Genomic DNA, 18,243 nt, shown 5'->3' on the forward strand with positions numbered 1-18,243 from the left:
ACATTGCACCTTCACCACAGCATATTTGACGTTTCCTGTTTTTGGTCTCACTGCTGTCTTGAACGTGGTCTTAGTCATGTTGTCATGGAGCGCATGTCACATCGACTCTGGTTTCACAACTCTTATCTATGCAGGTAGTTGTCATCTCTCTGGCATCATGATCCTGCATCCAAGTAAACATAATCAATAATTTATGTTAACGTCTAAGGTATAAACGTGACACGATTTCCACGTGATGTCGGGGACCACGTGTGACTTCTTCCGGATTGATATATGTAGATCTACGCATCCTCTACCGTAGATAACGATGTGATTTATGAGAGCATCCAAGGTGCGTTCATGGAAAATCGTTCAAACAAGTGAAGGTTTGCAACTACTGGAGAACCAGCTGTGCGCGCAGCGTTTCACGACGGAATATTTTGTGACCTTTACACTGGGCTGGGTGTAATCAATGAATGAGGGTATTTAAGTGCGGACGCACAGCCGCGCTATCTGTTTTCCAACAGCACATCCAACACGCCGACTGACAACGTCTTTGTGCATCTCGCAGGGCTGAACGCGACCCCCAGGTGTCACATTTCAGAGAGCGACGACAATAGAAGAGAAGTCACCGGCCAAACCGCACTCTAGGCAGCAGATGCGCGGCACGAAGGACATCACCTCCACAGAGAAAAGGTAACAATGCCACCACATGGAAACACAACAATGGCACAATTAAAAACCATGTTTCATTCATTTGGTTACTGTAGCTCCTTATAAAAGAACGCACCATTGTCATTGTGTAACCAAAATGAGCCGGGTTATTTAACGCATTTGGATATGGATGTGTTAATATTTTCCTTTTTATCCTCATATGCGGGTTATGATTGCTGCAATTATGTATTATAACCGTAAATGGTGAGCTAGCTAAATGTGGAATAGCGGGGGGCAAGTGTACAGCTGCATCTTCATTTCAACCTGACACAGAATACAGCGCACACATATGCGAACATGAGATGATAACACTCATATTCAATATACTGATAACCGTACTGATAATAATCTAGCGCTGTGTCGTTATTGTACTGGAGATATGCGTCTCTCCTCAGCGCCTGGCCTGTCCTCTAATCGGTCATGTAATACATTTTTTACGTTTTTCATGAGAGAAACACACGATTTGACCCGGGACACATATGTAATATTCTGCACAACATCCATGTATGGTTGTGATGGTTATAAATCCAGATGATGGCGATATTACCAGTGAGGGCTTTCCCAAGGTTTGTGGTTGCTTCAGGCTGATTTTAAAGGTGTTTGAAACGTCCATTTGTCCGTGTTACCAGAGAGGATATTTCAAGATGTGCCCTGTCTATACATGTTGAGGGAAAACTGGGCTCTCTCACAGAAATATTGTGCCTTTTTAAAACCATGTTGTATTTATTAAACAGCAGTAATTTAACTGTAAAATCTGACATGGCAGATGTTACATGTAAAACACATGACTGTCTTGTAAAATATGATACATCTTCAAATAGGGGAAACAGCGCCACCTCTGGTAACAAGGGACGATTCTTTTCTGCATAATGAGTAAGGGCACAACCTAACATATTTTAGTTTGGGATTAATGTTATTAAAACTGTTTGAGATTAATTTTTTTTATATATATTATGCTGACAACATGCATGATATTTCCCAGCGGCAACATGTACAGATTTAAAAGAGTGGCTGCAGGGATGGAAATGCCACTAAAGAGGCCCCATTTTTGTGCATCATCCTGCACATGCTGAAATCATATCCCAATCATTTTTTCATGTTACAGTAAATGTAGGGTAGAGCGGGGCACAACCTAACACATTATTAAAACTGTTTGAGATGATTTTTTAATTTTTTTTTTTACATGCACATCTGTATTACAAATATACAGTTGTTTTTTCTAGTACTTACCTTTCCTTTACAGTTGCACTGAGAAGTGGTGGAAGTGAAATGTTACAACATATCCCATGGGTGGGGTTTATTGTAATGGGCAGAGGCTGAGCTGTGACACTTGCTGGAAAAGTCTGTTTAACATAATTAATTCAATACAATTCTGACCTACACTATATGGACAAAAGTATTTTACCACACACAGTTGGTTCAATCAGACCCACAGGTGTATAAAATCAAGCACCTAGCCATGCAGTCTCCATTTGCAAACATCTGTGATACAAAATGGGTCGTTCTGAGGAGCTCAGTGACTTCAAGTGCACTGGTACTGTGATAGGAGGTCGCCTTCACAATAAGATGGTTTGTGAAATTTCATCCCTGCAGGATATTCCACAGTCAACTGTAAGTGATATTATTAGAAAGTGGAAGTGTTTAGGAACAACAGCAACTCAGCTACGAAGCGGAAGACCACATAATCATCATCGCCGACTCTTGGATTTTTGTACTTATTTGCATGCCTAGTTATTTAAGTTTTTTAAGTCTAATTTTGAAATCTTTAATCTGACTCTTTTTCCTTGACTGCTGTAACACTGGAATTTCTCAATCATGGGATCAATAAAGGTGTATCTTATTTCTTATCTTATAAAATCACAGAGTGGGGTCAATGACCACTAAGGCGCATGGTGCGTAATAATCGCTGATTCCATGGCTGAAGAATTCTGAGTTTCCACTGGCATTAATGTAAGCACAAAAACTGTGCAGCGGGAGCTTCATGGAATGGGTTTCCATGGCCGAGAAGCTGCATGCAAGCCTCACATCACCAAGTTCAATGCCAGGCGTCGGATGGAGTGGTGCAAAGCACACAGACGCTGGACTGTGGAGCAGTGGAAATGTGTTCTGTGGAGGGACAAATCACGCTTCTCTGTTTGGCAGTCAGATGCGCAAGTCTGGGTTTGGCAGATGCCGGGAGAACATTACCTGCCTGACTGCGCTGAGCCAACTGTAAAGTTTGGTGGAGGAGGGATATTGGTATGTGGCTGTTTTTCAAGGTTTGGGTTAGGCTCTATTCTCCAGCGAAGGACAACCTTAATACTTCAGCATACCAAGACATTTTGGACAATGCTATGCTTCCAACTGTGGGGCAACATTTTGTCGAAGGCCCTTTTCTATTCGAACATGATTATGCCCCAGTGCACAAAGCAAGGACTATAAAGACATGGTTTGATGAGTTCGGTGTGGAAGAACTTGACTGGCCTGCACAGAGCCCTGACCTCCAACCTATCAAGCACCTTTGGGATGAACTGGAACAGAGGTTGCGAGCCAGGCCTTCTTGCCAACATCAGTGCCTGACCTCATAAATGCTCTACAGAATGAATGGGCACAAATTCCCACAGAAACAAAATCTTGTGGAAAGCCTGCCAAGAAGCGTGGAAGCTGTTATAGCTGCAAAAGGGGGACCAACTCCATATTAAAATTTATCTGTTTGAATACAATGTCAGTACAGTCCTTGTTGGTATAATGGTCAGGCTTCCGAATACTTGTGTCCTTATAGTGTATATACTATAAGGACACCTAGTCTCCACCTACATCAGGGGAAGGATAGGTATCCGTACAGGTATCCATCCATCTGTTAGTCTATCATCCATGTTCAGTGGTTGGACTGATAGATGTACACGGAATGGGTAACCAAGGTCTACATTTCAAAATATGAGTGTTGAATGTATGTATGTATGTATTATTGACAAGACTGAAACTGTGTGTCATTACCTGACAAATTAAAAACACAAAGTACATCTCATTTAATTAAGGACATTAGTTCAAACTGAACATAAGTTTGAAGTGCAAAAATAGAGAAAATGCGCTATAGGAGGCTTAGTTGTAACACCACGTTACAAGTAGTATCGAGTATCAAGCCTAGCTTACACTTGCTGGAAGTTGATTACATAGCTCAAAATGGTGCTATGTTGTAGGCAACAAGACAGTTGCTAAGATGATATATAGTTGGATTTGGTGACTTGCATAGACAGCTCAGTAATTGGAAAACGAGTATGACAAAGAAATTTAATTATGCCGGCTGAAAACACTCTTTGTTACTGAACTCTGCTGAAATATGTCCAATCTCTGTGGAATTTTGTGGGCTACTGTTTGGTGGTATTGTGGCTGGAAGAAGGAAAGGATCGACCCTGTGTATCCACATAAGAATTCCACGTTACAGTTTACCCTGCATTACGTTGTGCCCCGTGCTCCCTACTTTTTGTTGGTGATGCATCACTATTTGATCGTAAATAAGTGAACGCAGGACTTTTTACTTGTATTGGAGTATGTTTACATTGTAGTATTGCTGTTTTACCTCAGTGAAGAATCTGAAGTTTTAAAACTGCTCATTTAGTCCACTGCTGTGAAATCAGTTTTTAGAAGATACAGCTGTTTAAGTGAGATTTACTGAAGAAGATTCCAATTGATTCAGCTACAACACAAGATCTGTGAAGTATAACAAGCCTTTAGAAAACATATTACAATGATCAGCCATTAACAACCAGCAATAACATCACGCAGTTACAGCAATTATAGTATATCACATAGTTTCTGATTATCTGATTCCATAAATTTATATTGCCATTAACAAACCTCAAATCATAAAATGCATTACTGACTAACTTAACTTATTTATTAAACTATGTGTTATACAATGGGAATTAAAGACCTAACTATCTTTTGCTTCCCACAGTTACCTGCTCAACTATATTTTTTACAAGCTGTATTTAACTGGAGTAGTTCTTTAAAGGGAATTTTTATAGGAAAACTAGCAGTAAACTCAAACCAAATTAACTGTGCCTACAGTTAGTGCTAGATTACATAGCTCTTTTGAGGGAGCTGCCAATGAATTTACTAGGAATTATGGACCCTTAATTACAGTAAAGCATTTAAAATAAGTCTATTTCCCAACATGAACATGTACGTCGTGTTTCTAAGTCCTGCTGGGAAAATAACTCTGGTGGAAAGAGACTGAAACCTAATGGAAAAATACTGGATCAAATTTCCTGAAAAATTACAGAAGACATGACATCAGGGTCCTTGTAGCCTGGCCCTGTACGCTTGTTATTCATGTGAAACTTCGCTGGGTGATACCTCCCTTTTAATCAGCTATTTGTTTCTTGTGGGCTTAGACAATTTTGTCCCCCCCTTGTGAACCTTTTTGAGGTTTTACAGCCTCTTTCCATCAGGATTACTTCCAGAAGTTAAGTGCTCATTCAGTAAATGCCATGGCTCTGTATCAGTTTCAAGTAGCATCCTCTCAGGTGAGCTCCTGTACACGTGGACTGAAAACTGGTCACAGCTCTCTTATGCAAGTCTTGTCATTTGATAGCTACTCTATAATGATGGGCTTGCATACAGTACTTCCTTATGTAAGTAGTGCAAAATTTAGTCCAAAGTGGGGTGAAGTTTGCTGACACTTGGCACATTAGTGGAGATTATGTAGTAAATAATTGTACTATAATATTATACTATATTAATACTATATTGTATGTGTACTTGGATGAGTGGGGGAGGTGCCTTTTCACACAGTCCATCAAGGTCAAATTGAAACTTGGTTTGCTGAAAAGGGCGTATTGTTTTTTTTTTTCAGTGGTGCTTCCTTGAAATGGCAAGACACAATACTAAGTCTTGTAGCACAGCCCCACATTTTTGACTGCAGTTAAACGAATGGCAACAGCATCCGTTGCTTTGTATGCTTTAGTGTATTTTTTGTGTTTTATATGTTATATGTTGGTGTAACTGATAGTCTGTGCGTTGTGTAACTAGACAATCATGGCAGTGAACGTTCCTGGACTGGTGGCCGTGGTGGTTTTCTATATTGTCATCCTGGTTATTGGAATCTGGGCATCTCGGAAATCCAAGAAGGTGGAGAAGACATGTGCTGGCACTAAGAGCGAAGTTACCATCATCGGTGGGCGCAACATCAGTGTCCTGGTGGGAGTTTTCACCATGACAGGTATTATTTTTCTGCTTGTCATTTCGAAGTACTTTATGTACCACACATTGAGTTTGCGCAGTTATTTTGCTTGATGCTCCTTTCACTGTGCTTTGTTGCTGCATTCTTCACTTATTTGCTTTGCTTTCAGCAACATGGGTTGGTGGAGGTTACATTATGGGAACTGCTGAGGCTGTTTACTCTCCCTCTCAAGGTCTTATCTGGGCTATTGGGCCTCCTGCATATCTTATCAATTTTCTTCTTGGTGAGTAGCTGAAACAAATGAAGCTTCTGTTTGATAACACACAGCACGGAAGGAGGTGATGGTGACGAACCTCAACAAGAATAAAATACTGCTCCAGAATATTATCTGACATTTTAAGAAGGTTTTGCTCTTGTTTTGGGGAAGTAGTTGCACCCTGGTTGTATTTTTGGCCTTGCATACTCAAGTGTCACAGGATGTGGAACTTCACGTGTGTGCGTGTGTGTACTCGTGTTTATATGTTGTACCTGTTACTGATACTCTTCAACAACAGTCATTACGACACCAAAAGTTTACATGGCATGGCTTCTGAGAAATGAATGTGATTTGCATGTAGCTGATGGGGTCTAAACATTGCAGGCCATATTCAGGATTGAACTATAAATATTTAATAATAATTTAATAATTTAAGTGTACATAACAACTGTACACAGTGCTAATCAGACCATGGGCTCATCTAAGGATTGATGCTCCACTCACAAACAAACACTTTTAACAGACATATATGAATCTTTCTGACTTAGTACTAGTAGTAGAAGTGCATATGGAGAGAAGCAGTATTTCACCTCATTCATACACCTTCTTATCTTTGTTTACCATTGTTGTGGGCTTTAACCGATTCCATCATGCATTGTACTAGATGCAGGGTGGACCCAAATATACATGTCTGAGACTCACGCAATCCACTTAAAGCTGAACTGGATGTCTGTGAAGCAAAGAAGTAATAATCCATGACAATCTTTTCATTGTTCAAGAAGGAAAATGCAGATTTTTTTCCACCCGTTGTTGCACCTAAATACACCTCCAAGTTTTATGTCAAGGGATGAACCTGATAACCTTTTTTGATTAAACAGGCTGAGACATTTTCACTTGCTGACAAAAGCCCCTTTTATACAGCCTCTTCAATGTGGGAATGTAATGCAGTTATTTCACCTCGTCATTCTGTATAAGATGTACATTGTTCTTCCGCCTTTAAGCCAGCAGCAGGGGTAGCAGAGCCGCATGAGTCCAAGACAAATTTCCCTACGGGGACAATAAAGTATATCCAATTGCATCATTGTCAGTAAAAAATGAAACTAAACACTGACCCTGATGTGTTACACCTTAGGAATGCCAGCATGCTATCTAAAAATCACACACTGGGGCAGCATTATACCGGTTTCTTATTCAGCGTAAAAAATATAAGTCGTGTATTGGTGCAGCTTCTTCATGGCAATATTGCAGAATCTGTGTTTAAAAAGGGCTAAAGTAAGGGAAAGGACCAGGTCAATTAACCACTACACTGCAGAAAAAATTATTTTATACTTAAAAGCATTAACATAATAACCAACATGGCTAATGATTAATCCACACATGTATTGTGCCAAAGTGTTTTCTTGAATTACCTTGACAACATCATAACAGAGAATAAAGCAATGATGACTTGTGGTCAACATCCATATGTTGGTCTGAAGACAGCATTATTTGAAGTCAACAACTTTTTAACTAGCATGCTAGCTAGCTAGTTGATGCGCTCTACTTATAAATTGCTTGATAATTTAAGTTCTTCCCCCACTGCTCATTTAAAGGGTCTGTGTCATTGGTCCGACAGCCCATTGGTCCGACATCCCATTAGTCCGACGTCCCGTTGTTCCGATATGTGATTATACTAGGCTATACTGTATTTGTGCACCATAGAGGATCAGCAGACGCAACAAAAGTAGGCTACTGGTCGAGATACAAGTGTCATAGAGGGAAGAGAGTGAAACACCATAACCTCCTGTTATTAACTCTGGGGTCGGGGTTGTGTGGGGAGCTCCCCGCAGTGCTGAACGGCTCCCGGCGGGCGTATTTCTGCCTTGATGATGCGCCGCGACCGGCTCTGGGTCAGCTGGGAAAGGCTTGAGGCAAAGCAGGCTCACAGCTTATGTGTTTGCCACTTTCTTTTTCATTTTAACCCACACCATGATCTTTTCCTGACCCTAACCAAGTGGTTTTTGTGCCTAAACCTAACCAGACCTTAACCACAGGGCATCATGATGATTTCGGAACACCGGGACTTCGGAACAATGGGATGTCGGACCAATGGGCAGTTCACTATTTAAAAAGGCCACCACAAAAAGTGTACTACTTTCTGTCACTGGGCACAATCTTGGAAAAAAAAACTTAAGGCCACAGTTGGCTGGCTAGTGCGCTATTGCTAGCATGCAAATGTTAGCAGGCTAACGCACTACATCTAGCTCATTAACTCTGGCAGCTAGAAACAAACATGTATGACTCATGTCCCTTTGACAGTCCAAACGAAGGACACATTTTCTTGTAGTGGCCTTTCTAAATTGAGCAGGAATGAAATTTAACATACTGTATTCTGTTATGATCAAGGAGTTAATACTAAGCAGCTAGCGCCCTAGCTTGCTAACTGTTAGCTCACCTTTGCGAGCTAATGTGAGCTTATTTCCATGGTGGCAAAATACTAACAGTTAATCTTAAAAGCAACTTTAAATGGCTGTAGTAGTGCACAGCGGAAGGTCACTGGCAGCAGGGCGCTCTTTGATGACATCAGAAACGTTGATTGGCTGAGACAGTTGTTGTCCCAGGGCTATCATACAAAATGTTGTTCTCAGGACAACAACTACTTGGCAAAATTAGGAATGTGCCCCTATATTGTCAGTATTAGCATTGTAAAAGAGGGAAATGCCATGATGATGCATGCACAAAAGATTACACTTGTTTTGGTAAGCTGCAGAAACTATAGAGCAGCACATACTAGAACATGATAAATGGCAGACACAGATGTTGATTTGTACTTCCCAGAGGAGGACACATATTGTACTTTAAGATACTCATATGGTGCCAACAGCCCAAATGCACATGTCCAGCGGATTATGCAACATTGTTTTTTTTCCATCAAGGCTCTCTCGTACACCCCACAGCAGATTGTTGGTCTGTCTGGTCAGACATTCACACGTACATATTCACACCAACAGATAATTTTTATATTTTCCACCTCATCTAACCTGCTTGTTAGTGGACTGTGGGAGGACCCCAACACCCCACCCCCCTGTAAACAGGCATTTCCATCTGATCAGATCCAAACTTAGGACTCTCTTGCTGTGAAGTGATAATAAAACTATACTGAACCACTGTGTTGGCCATGCAGACTTAAACAAGAGAAGGGATTTTACAATATTTCTGCCTATAACTGATTGGCAAAGGAACATTTTTTAAATATTTTATATGTAGGCTACTTAATAAAAAATGTATAGACTCATAAAAGAAGTTTGTATTTATCTGCAGAGACTACCCTCTGCTAGTATTTTCCTATTTTCGTCTTAGATTGCTATGTTTGGGACGTTCCTGGGCACAGTGCGCAGTTGAGGTCTGGATTTTATAAAAAGGTAGTGACCAGTTGCCAGGCCATGCATCCAAAAGGAAGCTAGGAAAATCATGGACACATTACCAAAAAACATCAAATGGACAAAGCTCTTTTCAAAACAAGAATAAATCTAAATGTACCTTTGCTGGTGAAACTGTTCACAAACAGTAACTGACAAAGCCTGTATAGTAGACCTAGTAGGCCTTTCAATTTATTTTTCTTATTAACAGTTGTTTTCTTTGTATACTTTCTAAAGGGGGATTATTTTTTGCAAAACCTATGAGGTCAAAGCGCTACGTGACCATGTTGGACCCGTTTGAGCATCGCTATGGCAGCATGTTCACTGCAACCCTACTGATTCCTGCTTTGGTCAGTGATATTTTGTGGGTTGCCTGCATCCTTGCTGCTCTGGGTAAGTAACACTTTGTGCAATCTTAAACAAATTTTTTGAAGTGGCATTGAATGGGGAATTTTTCCATGGTGAGTGCATTACATACAGTAGATGTCTGTAGTAGTAGTAGCATGCCCCAGTTTGGAGAAGCAGCTGAAGTGCTGACACGAAAGCTACTGCTGTAGACAAGGGCCACAGTGAGTTATTTTAGCCAGCTAAAAAAGCCCTACATTAAAAAAAAACATTCAACAACAGTTCAGTTGTATTCTATATTGAGAGCAGTGTCACAGCTTCACCTTTCTGTCAGACAGCCTGTTCTCATGGGGTCTGATGGGGTTAAGGACTTACATTCCTCCTGTCAAAGTCACCAGACTCCACTGAGAAAAACAGCTACTTTAGCTTGCTGAACAAGGGAGCCTCTGGTCTACTGCTGCTTTTGTCGGTTAGTGAGTTTCTGTCAGTGTGTGACTATATTGAATCCAAACTAGCCCTTTAAACACCCAACAAACTCACACAATAATACAAACAAAACTGATGGAGGCAGCAGTGGAGGGCAGTTCTTGTGTTCAGTAATGTTAAATCACTGTTGGAGTCTGGCTTTGAAATAAGGAATATAATGGCTTCAGGTGCTGTCAGAAGTCTCAGTGTGATGATAAGGTAAAACAGATATACAGGCGGTAAGGTAGAAGATTGTCAGTATAGTGTACACTTAAACTGATTATCTATTGTGTTAGGCTAGACTTTTTAAGGCCCTGGTCACACATAAAGCATTTTAGCAACTGGAGGTGCCTTTTTGTAATTATTTAAATCAGAATTAAGCTTTTTGTTTGCTGTTTTTGCATTGCACCTTGTGTTTCTGTGCACTAGGCGCCCAGTTGAAAAAAACTTGAAAAATGCCTCACGTAACCTCTTCTTTCATTATCTCTTTTACCATTGTCCAATCAGATGATTTGAGAGGCGGGCCTTCTGTGGTGGTCACAACAACAAGCTTACGGTTGATAAAAAAATGGAGAAAAAACTGGTAGTGGTTGCTGGATACCCAGAGCTATACGGCTTGGTGATAGACAGCAGGTTGTCAAACTGCCCCTGAGTCATCCTAAAATATGCCTGGAAACAGCCATCATCCAGGAGAAGCTCCTGGACCGACTGGTGGTACTCCCCATGATCCACCCTCTTTTTTTTAGGGTCTCATGTACCCACACAGATCTCCGTTTCCCTGTGCCCAACAAACTATTTACTGACAGCTTCTCATCCTCAACCAGAGCTAGAGCAAGTACCTTCTGTCTGTCCATTTAAGGGACTAGATACCAATTACTGGACTAGAATGATTATACAGGAATGTTAGTGTAAGGACATGATAAGATAGTTGCCTGGCAACAATAAAAAGGCGCAACGAGCATTTTTTTTTCTTTAACTAGTTGCATTCAATTAAAAAAAAAAGGCAGTGCGGTGTGCAACCTGCAGAATAATTTCTGTGTGATTCCCAGTCAGACTCCAGCCTTTTCAGAAACGGAGAGCGTGCCGACTGACATCTACTGTATGTAATACACTGACTATGGATAAGTACCTCGTACAGTCCCACTTCAAAAGATCCGAACTATCCCTTTAATGCTACGATTCTCCTATAATCCATCACATTGCGTTTTTGTTTTTCACTTCTGATGTAATGCTTTTGTTTTATTTCCAGGAGGAACGATGAGCATAATTCTCGGGCTTTCGTCTGCCCTCTCCATCATTATCTCGGCAGCTGTCTCCATCATCTACACATTATTAGGGGGCCTCTACTCTGTGGCATATACTGATATCATCCAGCTTTCCTTCATCTTTGTCAGCCTGGTGAGAAACACAGGGATTTCAATAAAATAGCAAGTGACAGAAATGACGAAGGGAGCGGGGGGGAGGATGGAGGGAAGGCGACAGAAATAATGGGACTTAAATGAGACAGATAAATATGTTCACAATGAAGTATGTTTACAAAAGAAAGTAAGTTATTGCGTGCTTAATTTGTTCTCAGTTTTGATATAACGGCTGTTTTTTTTCTGTTTCAGTGGCTCTGTATTCCTTTTTTGGTACTCAGTCCTGCAGTAACCGACTTGTCACATATAGTCCACCTCAACCAAACGAATGGAAACTCATGGATCGGGGAGTTGAAGCTGGCAGATGCAGGGAAATGGGTGGATGAGATGCTGCTATTGGTTAGATTTTAATCTTTATTTTGTGTCACTGTGTGTGTAGTAGAGTCAGGGAATTGAAATACCACCTCCTTAGCTGTGTCATTGCACACATGGAATCACCACAGAATGTACTGTAGGACTAGTATAGATTTCTTATACTGTACATCCGGGTACATCATTAATTCATCATTGGAGCTTTTCAGTCATGGAAAAATCCAGACTGAATTTACCAAAATGTCTCAGAAAATCAGTGTTGTCTGTTAGAGTTATTAATGTGAACTTATAGTCATACATAGAAAAGACACTCTGACCATAGGTATATAAATTACTTATTATTTTCCAGCATGCCTCAGGTGAACGAAGAATTCAAAAACAGAAAATTCTTGATGAATTGAAGTCACTGGGGTCTGCTTTTAAACAACACAACATTATCAAAACATCTGTCACACAACTCATGCAGTATATTTCAGGCCTCATTTATCCAGCTGTGTGCTCAGTACCTCTCAAACACACAGCCCTGTCCAATGAACCAAAACCCAAAAGTGACTAAAACTTATCTATACTCTCTTTAAAGCCAGACTCCATTGACAAAACAGTATTTTTACCTCACTGAACATGGGATTAACTGGTCTGCCACTGCCTCGATCAGTTAGTTTCCTTGTGTTTTTGTGTCACACAATAACACAAACTACCTATCAAAGCAGCAGAAGACCAGCAGCTCCCGTGTTCAGCAAGGTAAAATTATTGTTTTTGTCAAGAGGAGTATGGCTTTGAAGAGAGGATTGAGGAGTGTCACTTTTAGTGTGGTCCCGTGTCAGAAAGGGCTATCTGTTTGGGAAGCACTGAGCATACGACTGTGGAAAAAAGTACCACCTGCACACTCACTTCATGTCACACAAGTTTAATGAAGACAATGGGTGTTTCTCCTCCCGAGGAAGGATCCTGCAGAGGCAAGGCAAGAGTCCTCCCTATCATCAGTGAACACACATTGGAACAGATTAACGAGTGTCCTCAGGTGACCGTCATTAACTCTCAGCAGACTGAGGAGATTTCAGTTACTGTGATCATTTTAACACTCTCTAATGTTGTTGGACAGTTTTAAACACATGTATCAGTATTGTCAGAATCACGAGACTTTTAGGGAGAACATATTTCTGGATCATTTTTAAGAGTAAGTGGAGTAATGAAATAAAGACAACTAAACAACTAAACAAGTTCTAAATTATCATGAACAGTATGAACACAGACTCACACACAGAATCTCTCATTTCAAAGTGATCCATATTTTCTGTGTGTGTGACCACACTCTGCCACAGTAATATGAACAGATCTGATCTGATGAGCCATGCTGCTCGGTAATCCTCTGAAATATGTTCACCTCAAAATAACTGAGTGATGCTTTGACCTGCAGGATATTTTGATGTCTTTACTCTGGCCGTTCTCACCGCGATTCCCCCGAAAAATACACCTACTGAAACTGACAGAATGAGAGCAGTTATCATGTGGTTATCATGTGAATAGTGGGGGGAGGAGGGGAAGTGGACACTTAGCGCTCCATCGCTGCTCTGAATGATTCATCTAAAAACTTATGTTTTATCTTAATCATATTATTTCAGAAAATCTCATTATGTGGCAGTGGACACATTGGAAAGTGTAAATTATGAGGTTTTTGTCAATATTTTTTTCACGCTTGTATGATAAAAACTCGTGGAGACATTAATCCAAATAATCCCCGCCCTCACTTCCAGCAAATCATGTCCTGTGCAAAGCATTGTGGGGATTTTATACCCGCAGAGGATCCACACATGCATCCTTCAAATTTCTCTGAAAGAAGGACTCAGTCCTTGAAACTCTGAAGGATCCTTGACATTGGAATAGTCCTTCGGCGGGGGTCGATGTAGTAGCGTCCTTCAAATTCGGCTGTTTGAGGATCCTTCCTTGACCTTGAGAAACACCTAATGTTTCAGTCCTACTTGGATCTTAAAGTGATAGTTCACCCAAAAATGACAATTCGCTCACTTTCTACTCACCCCTGTGCTGATGTGACGATGGGTGAGGATCTCCAGTTCACAAAACATTCCCAGAAATTGAAGTGAACGGTGACCAGTTTTAAAATGTAAAACAAGAACACAAACCCCCCCACAAAATGTCTCCATACTGCTCATATGGTGTAATCCTAGTGTCCATAAACTGTGACGTGCAAATTTGACCCGAAATTTGTCAACTGTAGCCTCTTAGCCTGGAGCTGCATGCACGTACACATGCGTCGGCACAATGGTAATTTCTCCCGTTTCTAATAAGACCAAGTTTCTCATCAATTTCATTTTTATAATTGAGAGTTGGGTCTTAATCGGTCTGTTCCTAATAAATGGGATAAGACAACTGTCGTTCAACTTCTTTGATGTCATTTTCACAATTTAGAATGCTAATTGCACCACCTTTATCAGCAGACATTTTGTAGTTCTAACAAAACTTCATGTTCCTTTCCACTGCACGATGGTACAGTGGTTAGCATTGTCGCCTCACAGCTAGAGGTTCCTGACCTGCGGTGCGGAGCCTGCATGTTCTCTTCGTGTCAGCGTGGATTTTCTCCGGGTGCTCCAGCTTCCTCCCACAGTCCAAAGACATGCAGGTTAATTGGTGACTCTAAATTGTCCTTAGGTGTGAATGTGAGTGAATGGTTGTCTGTCTCTATGTGTCAGCCCTGTGATAGTCTTGCAACCTGTCCAGGGTGTATACTCTCTTCTTTTATTCAAGATAAATATACCCATGATAACCTTTTCCACAAGTCTACAGTAGGTGTCAGTAGAAGCATTTCTAAATCTAGGGGGCAAAAGATAGATATAGCTTGAATAACCTGGAAACCCTGATAGGAAAATTGTTTTGCTCTGAGTGGGGCAAAGAGCTAGTAGAGTTTGCACTGATAACATTAGATTCGGTATGCCACACGTATTTACTGGGTTCCCATTATACACCTTACTGCAGGAAAAAAACTCAATCTCAGATTATAATAGAATTTCTCAAAATATACTGACTTTTCAAACGCTGTCTTCATTAAACCTGTGTGCAGGCATTACTTTTTTCCTCTTGTATGCTGTCTTTTGATAGCCTTGCATCTACGTGATGTGCATATCATTATTCACTCTAAAATGTCCATTACATCAATTCACTCAGAATTTTCTCAATTTTTGGATTATTCCTTCACTGGAGGCATCGAGAAAAAAGTTTTCTACACCAATTCAGTGTAACATGGTGAACAATTGCTACACAAATAGTCATTTTGGGGGGTGAAGTATTTCTCTAACAGGCCTTTCACAGCAGATGTTTTGTCTCGTCATGGTAGGAAAAGCAGTGAGAACACTTAATATAGAGAATTGAAGTTCACAATCATCTGTCTGGATTTTTTGTGTGTTTTCTTTGCATGTATGTGTATGCTGTAGGCTTTAGGGGGGCTGGCCTATCAAGCTCTGTACCAGAGGATCCTCTCCGCAGCCTCGTCTGCTCAGGCCCAGGTCACCTGCTTTGTTGCTGCCGTGACAGCTTTTGTTATGGGAATCCCCTCTGTGGTGATCGGAGCAGTGGCTGCCTCTGCAGGTACACATGAATGTAAACACTCAGCTGTGCACATACAGTACACACACACAGACACACACACCAGGCATTTGTGTATTTTCAAATGCATGTATTCATGTTCTAACAATTAGGATCCACCACCATGCACGTGTATGTGTGTGTGGAAAAACTTCCTGGTAATGGTCAGCATATCTTACTAACTATGGTAGGACATTAGCCTGCATTCAAACATTTTGCTTCCTCCCTAGTGCTTTTTTATTTATTTCTTTATTTATTTTCTTTATTTTTTTTGATGCCATCACCATAACTTTAAAAGCTTCTTCCCCTCCCATTATTCTTTTCCTCTCGACCCTGACTGTCTCTTTCTCTACCTCTATGTCTCCTCCTCTCTCTTCCTCTCCTTTTCTCTAAGACTGGAACCAGACAGCGTATGGTCTACCCCCTCCTTTTGAACGAGGGGAGGCAGGGAAGATCCTGCCACTGGCTCTGCACTACCTCACACCCACCTGGTTGTCAGTGTTAGGCATTGGTTCTGTGGCGGCAGCAGTTATGTCCTCCATGGACTCTGTGCTGCTGTCCTCAGCATCCATGTTTACACAAAACATATACAAGACGACTTTCAGGAAGCAGGTGTGTGTGTGAGTGTGTTGTGTGTGTTTGGTTCAGCATGAAGCATAGTAATTCAATTTTTATCGTCCCCTTTCTCTTCCTTCTCGCAGGCCTCGCAGTGGGAGCTGCAGTGGGTGATCCGGGTTAGCGTGCTGGTGGTGGGCCTGGCAGGAACAGGCCTGGCCTTTGGTGATGACAGCGTGTTCAGTCTCTGGCTGATAAGCGGGGACCTCCTCTACTGCGTGGTCCTCCCGCAGCTCATCTGCGTACTGCACTCCACCAGCGCTAATACCTACGGGGCCATCAGTGGCTATATTCTGGGACTGCTGCTGCGCGGGGCGAGCGGGGAGCCGATGCTTGGGATCCCTCCTCTTATTCTGTACCCCGGCTGGACGGAGGTGGATGGAGTTATCACGCAGTACTTTCCCTTCAGGACTGTTGCCATGCTTTCCTCTGTGATATGTATTATTTCAGTGTCCTTGCTGGTGAACCTAGGCTTCTGTCACCAAGTAATTCCTCAGTCCTGGGATATACTGGGAGTGTTTGATGAGAAAAAAGAGGCAGAGGGGGAGGTAATACCTGTTCCTCAGGGGGAGAAGAACAGTTTCCTTTCTACAAAATTATAGGCTTAACTTAAGTACAACCTCAGCCAAAGTATACCCGAACCTCTTTTTATGCAAATTCTTACCAACCTTCTTCTGCACAGACTATTTACGCACACTCTTACATGTACTGTATATTAAACACATTAATAGTGAATTATAGGCTTTATATGCACCAAACTTTAACCAGCAGTATGTGGGAAAGGATTTGGGGGAGGCAGAGTTTAGACGTGCTGGGTGCCTCTTTTTAACAGAACAGGATTAAAGACACATATTAAGACCTCAAGATTCTGACTTTAACATCAGAAGTCAAGTTTTTTCCACATCGTCCTAAACCTCATAAAAATGAACCTTTTTCCTAAATTGTCAGCCCCCAGCAACAAACATTTTCGTAGTTTCTTAATCTACTCCCCTCCGTTCAAACCTTTTCAGTAAATTAAGTTAAGCCCAGGTGGAGTTATTTTTCAATCGTGTGATCGTTGTTGTACTTTCTAAGAAATTCCGCCTCTTTGCATTTATGAAGCACTGAGGGGACAAAGCAATGCTTTTAGAGATGCAATACTTGAGATGCTGAGGTTAAGGATACCTCCAAAACAAAAACAAAAAGTCCAGCAGGACTTGCCTGCTTGTGGAAATGTTTATTATGTTTTTAAAGGGATCATTGCTGAAGGACCTTCAAGATATAGAACTGCTATTTTTAGATGTTTTGTGATTGCAAGTGTTCATAAAAACAAAACCTCATAAGTTTGTTATCTTTGCATCTGATGAGATTTGTGTTTTCATTTGTGTGTGGGAATGTGTGTGTGTGTATGTGAGAGCACAAGCACAACCTACTTGCTCAAAACAAATGATTGTACATAGGGTAGAGTGCCACAACTTCTGCTACACCACCTTTAAATGACACTGCACTTCTTTCCACGTGCATCACTGAATGACACCATCTTAAATGGTGTCAAAAAATACAACCCAGGGGCCAAAACTGGCCTGCAAAAGGGTCCAATCCGGCCTACTGGATGACTTTACACACCTAATAGTGATGCACTTGTGAAGGCTGAGAGGTGCCAGGTTTCAGGAGCAAGTTAGGCAGTGAGTACATATTCATTCATTCATTTTCTGTAACCGCTTATCCTCTTGAGGGTCACAGGGGGCTGGAGCCTATCCCAGCTGGCACTGGGTGAGAGGCAAGTACACCCTGGACAGGTTGCCAGACTATCACAGGGCTGACATAGAGACAGACAACCATTCACGCTCACATTCACACCTACGGCTAATTTAGAGTCACTAATTAACCTGCATGTCTTTGGACTGTGGGAGGAAGCTGGAGTACCCAGGTTCGAACTCAGGGTGGAGGGGGGCAATGGTTTTATTAGGGATCGAATTGGACTGTATGTGGCCCATGACC

The 18,243-nt window shown here is 41.4% G+C and overlaps 1 protein-coding gene across 4 annotated transcripts; it reads left to right on the forward strand.

Moving 5' to 3' along the window:
* The first annotated feature begins 98 nt into the window (after positions 1-98).
* On the forward strand, positions 99-17,575 carry LOC125887454 (high affinity choline transporter 1-like). Of its 4 annotated transcripts, XM_049574268.1 has the most exons (10): positions 108-331; positions 551-675; positions 5,707-5,896; positions 6,027-6,140; positions 9,749-9,904; positions 11,571-11,719; positions 11,932-12,078; positions 15,498-15,651; positions 16,043-16,260; positions 16,350-17,575. In XM_049574268.1, exons 3-10 carry the CDS (start codon positions 5,713-5,715, stop codon positions 16,863-16,865), a joined length of 1,638 nt encoding a protein of 545 aa, XP_049430225.1. In that variant the 5' UTR covers positions 108-331; positions 551-675; positions 5,707-5,712; the 3' UTR covers positions 16,866-17,575. The 4 variants fall into 4 exon arrangements, with proteins under 4 accessions (XP_049430226.1, XP_049430225.1, XP_049430223.1 ...); XM_049574266.1 differs by having other exon boundaries at positions 108-675; XM_049574269.1 differs by lacking the exon at positions 6,027-6,140 and having other exon boundaries at positions 99-675.
* The last annotated feature ends 668 nt before the right edge of the window (positions 17,576-18,243 follow it).

This window comes from Epinephelus fuscoguttatus, linkage group LG4 (genome assembly GCF_011397635.1).
Source record: "Epinephelus fuscoguttatus linkage group LG4, E.fuscoguttatus.final_Chr_v1".
Lineage (NCBI taxonomy): Eukaryota > Metazoa > Chordata > Actinopteri > Perciformes > Serranidae > Epinephelus > Epinephelus fuscoguttatus.

What these genes read in the sequence shown, in the direction of transcription:
- LOC125887454 (XM_049574266.1), top strand. Translation starts at nt 5,713, where the DNA reads ATGGCAGTGAACGTTCCTGGACTGGTGGCCGTGGTGGTTTTCTATATT. An exon ending in CCTTCATCTTTGTCAGCCTG is followed by an intron (nt 11,720 to 11,931) that starts GTGAGAAACACA and finishes TTTCTGTTTCAG; the next exon opens with TGGCTCTGTATTCCTTTTTT. An exon ending in AGCAGTGGCTGCCTCTGCAG is followed by an intron (nt 15,652 to 16,042) that starts GTACACATGAAT and finishes CTTTTCTCTAAG; the next exon opens with ACTGGAACCAGACAGCGTAT.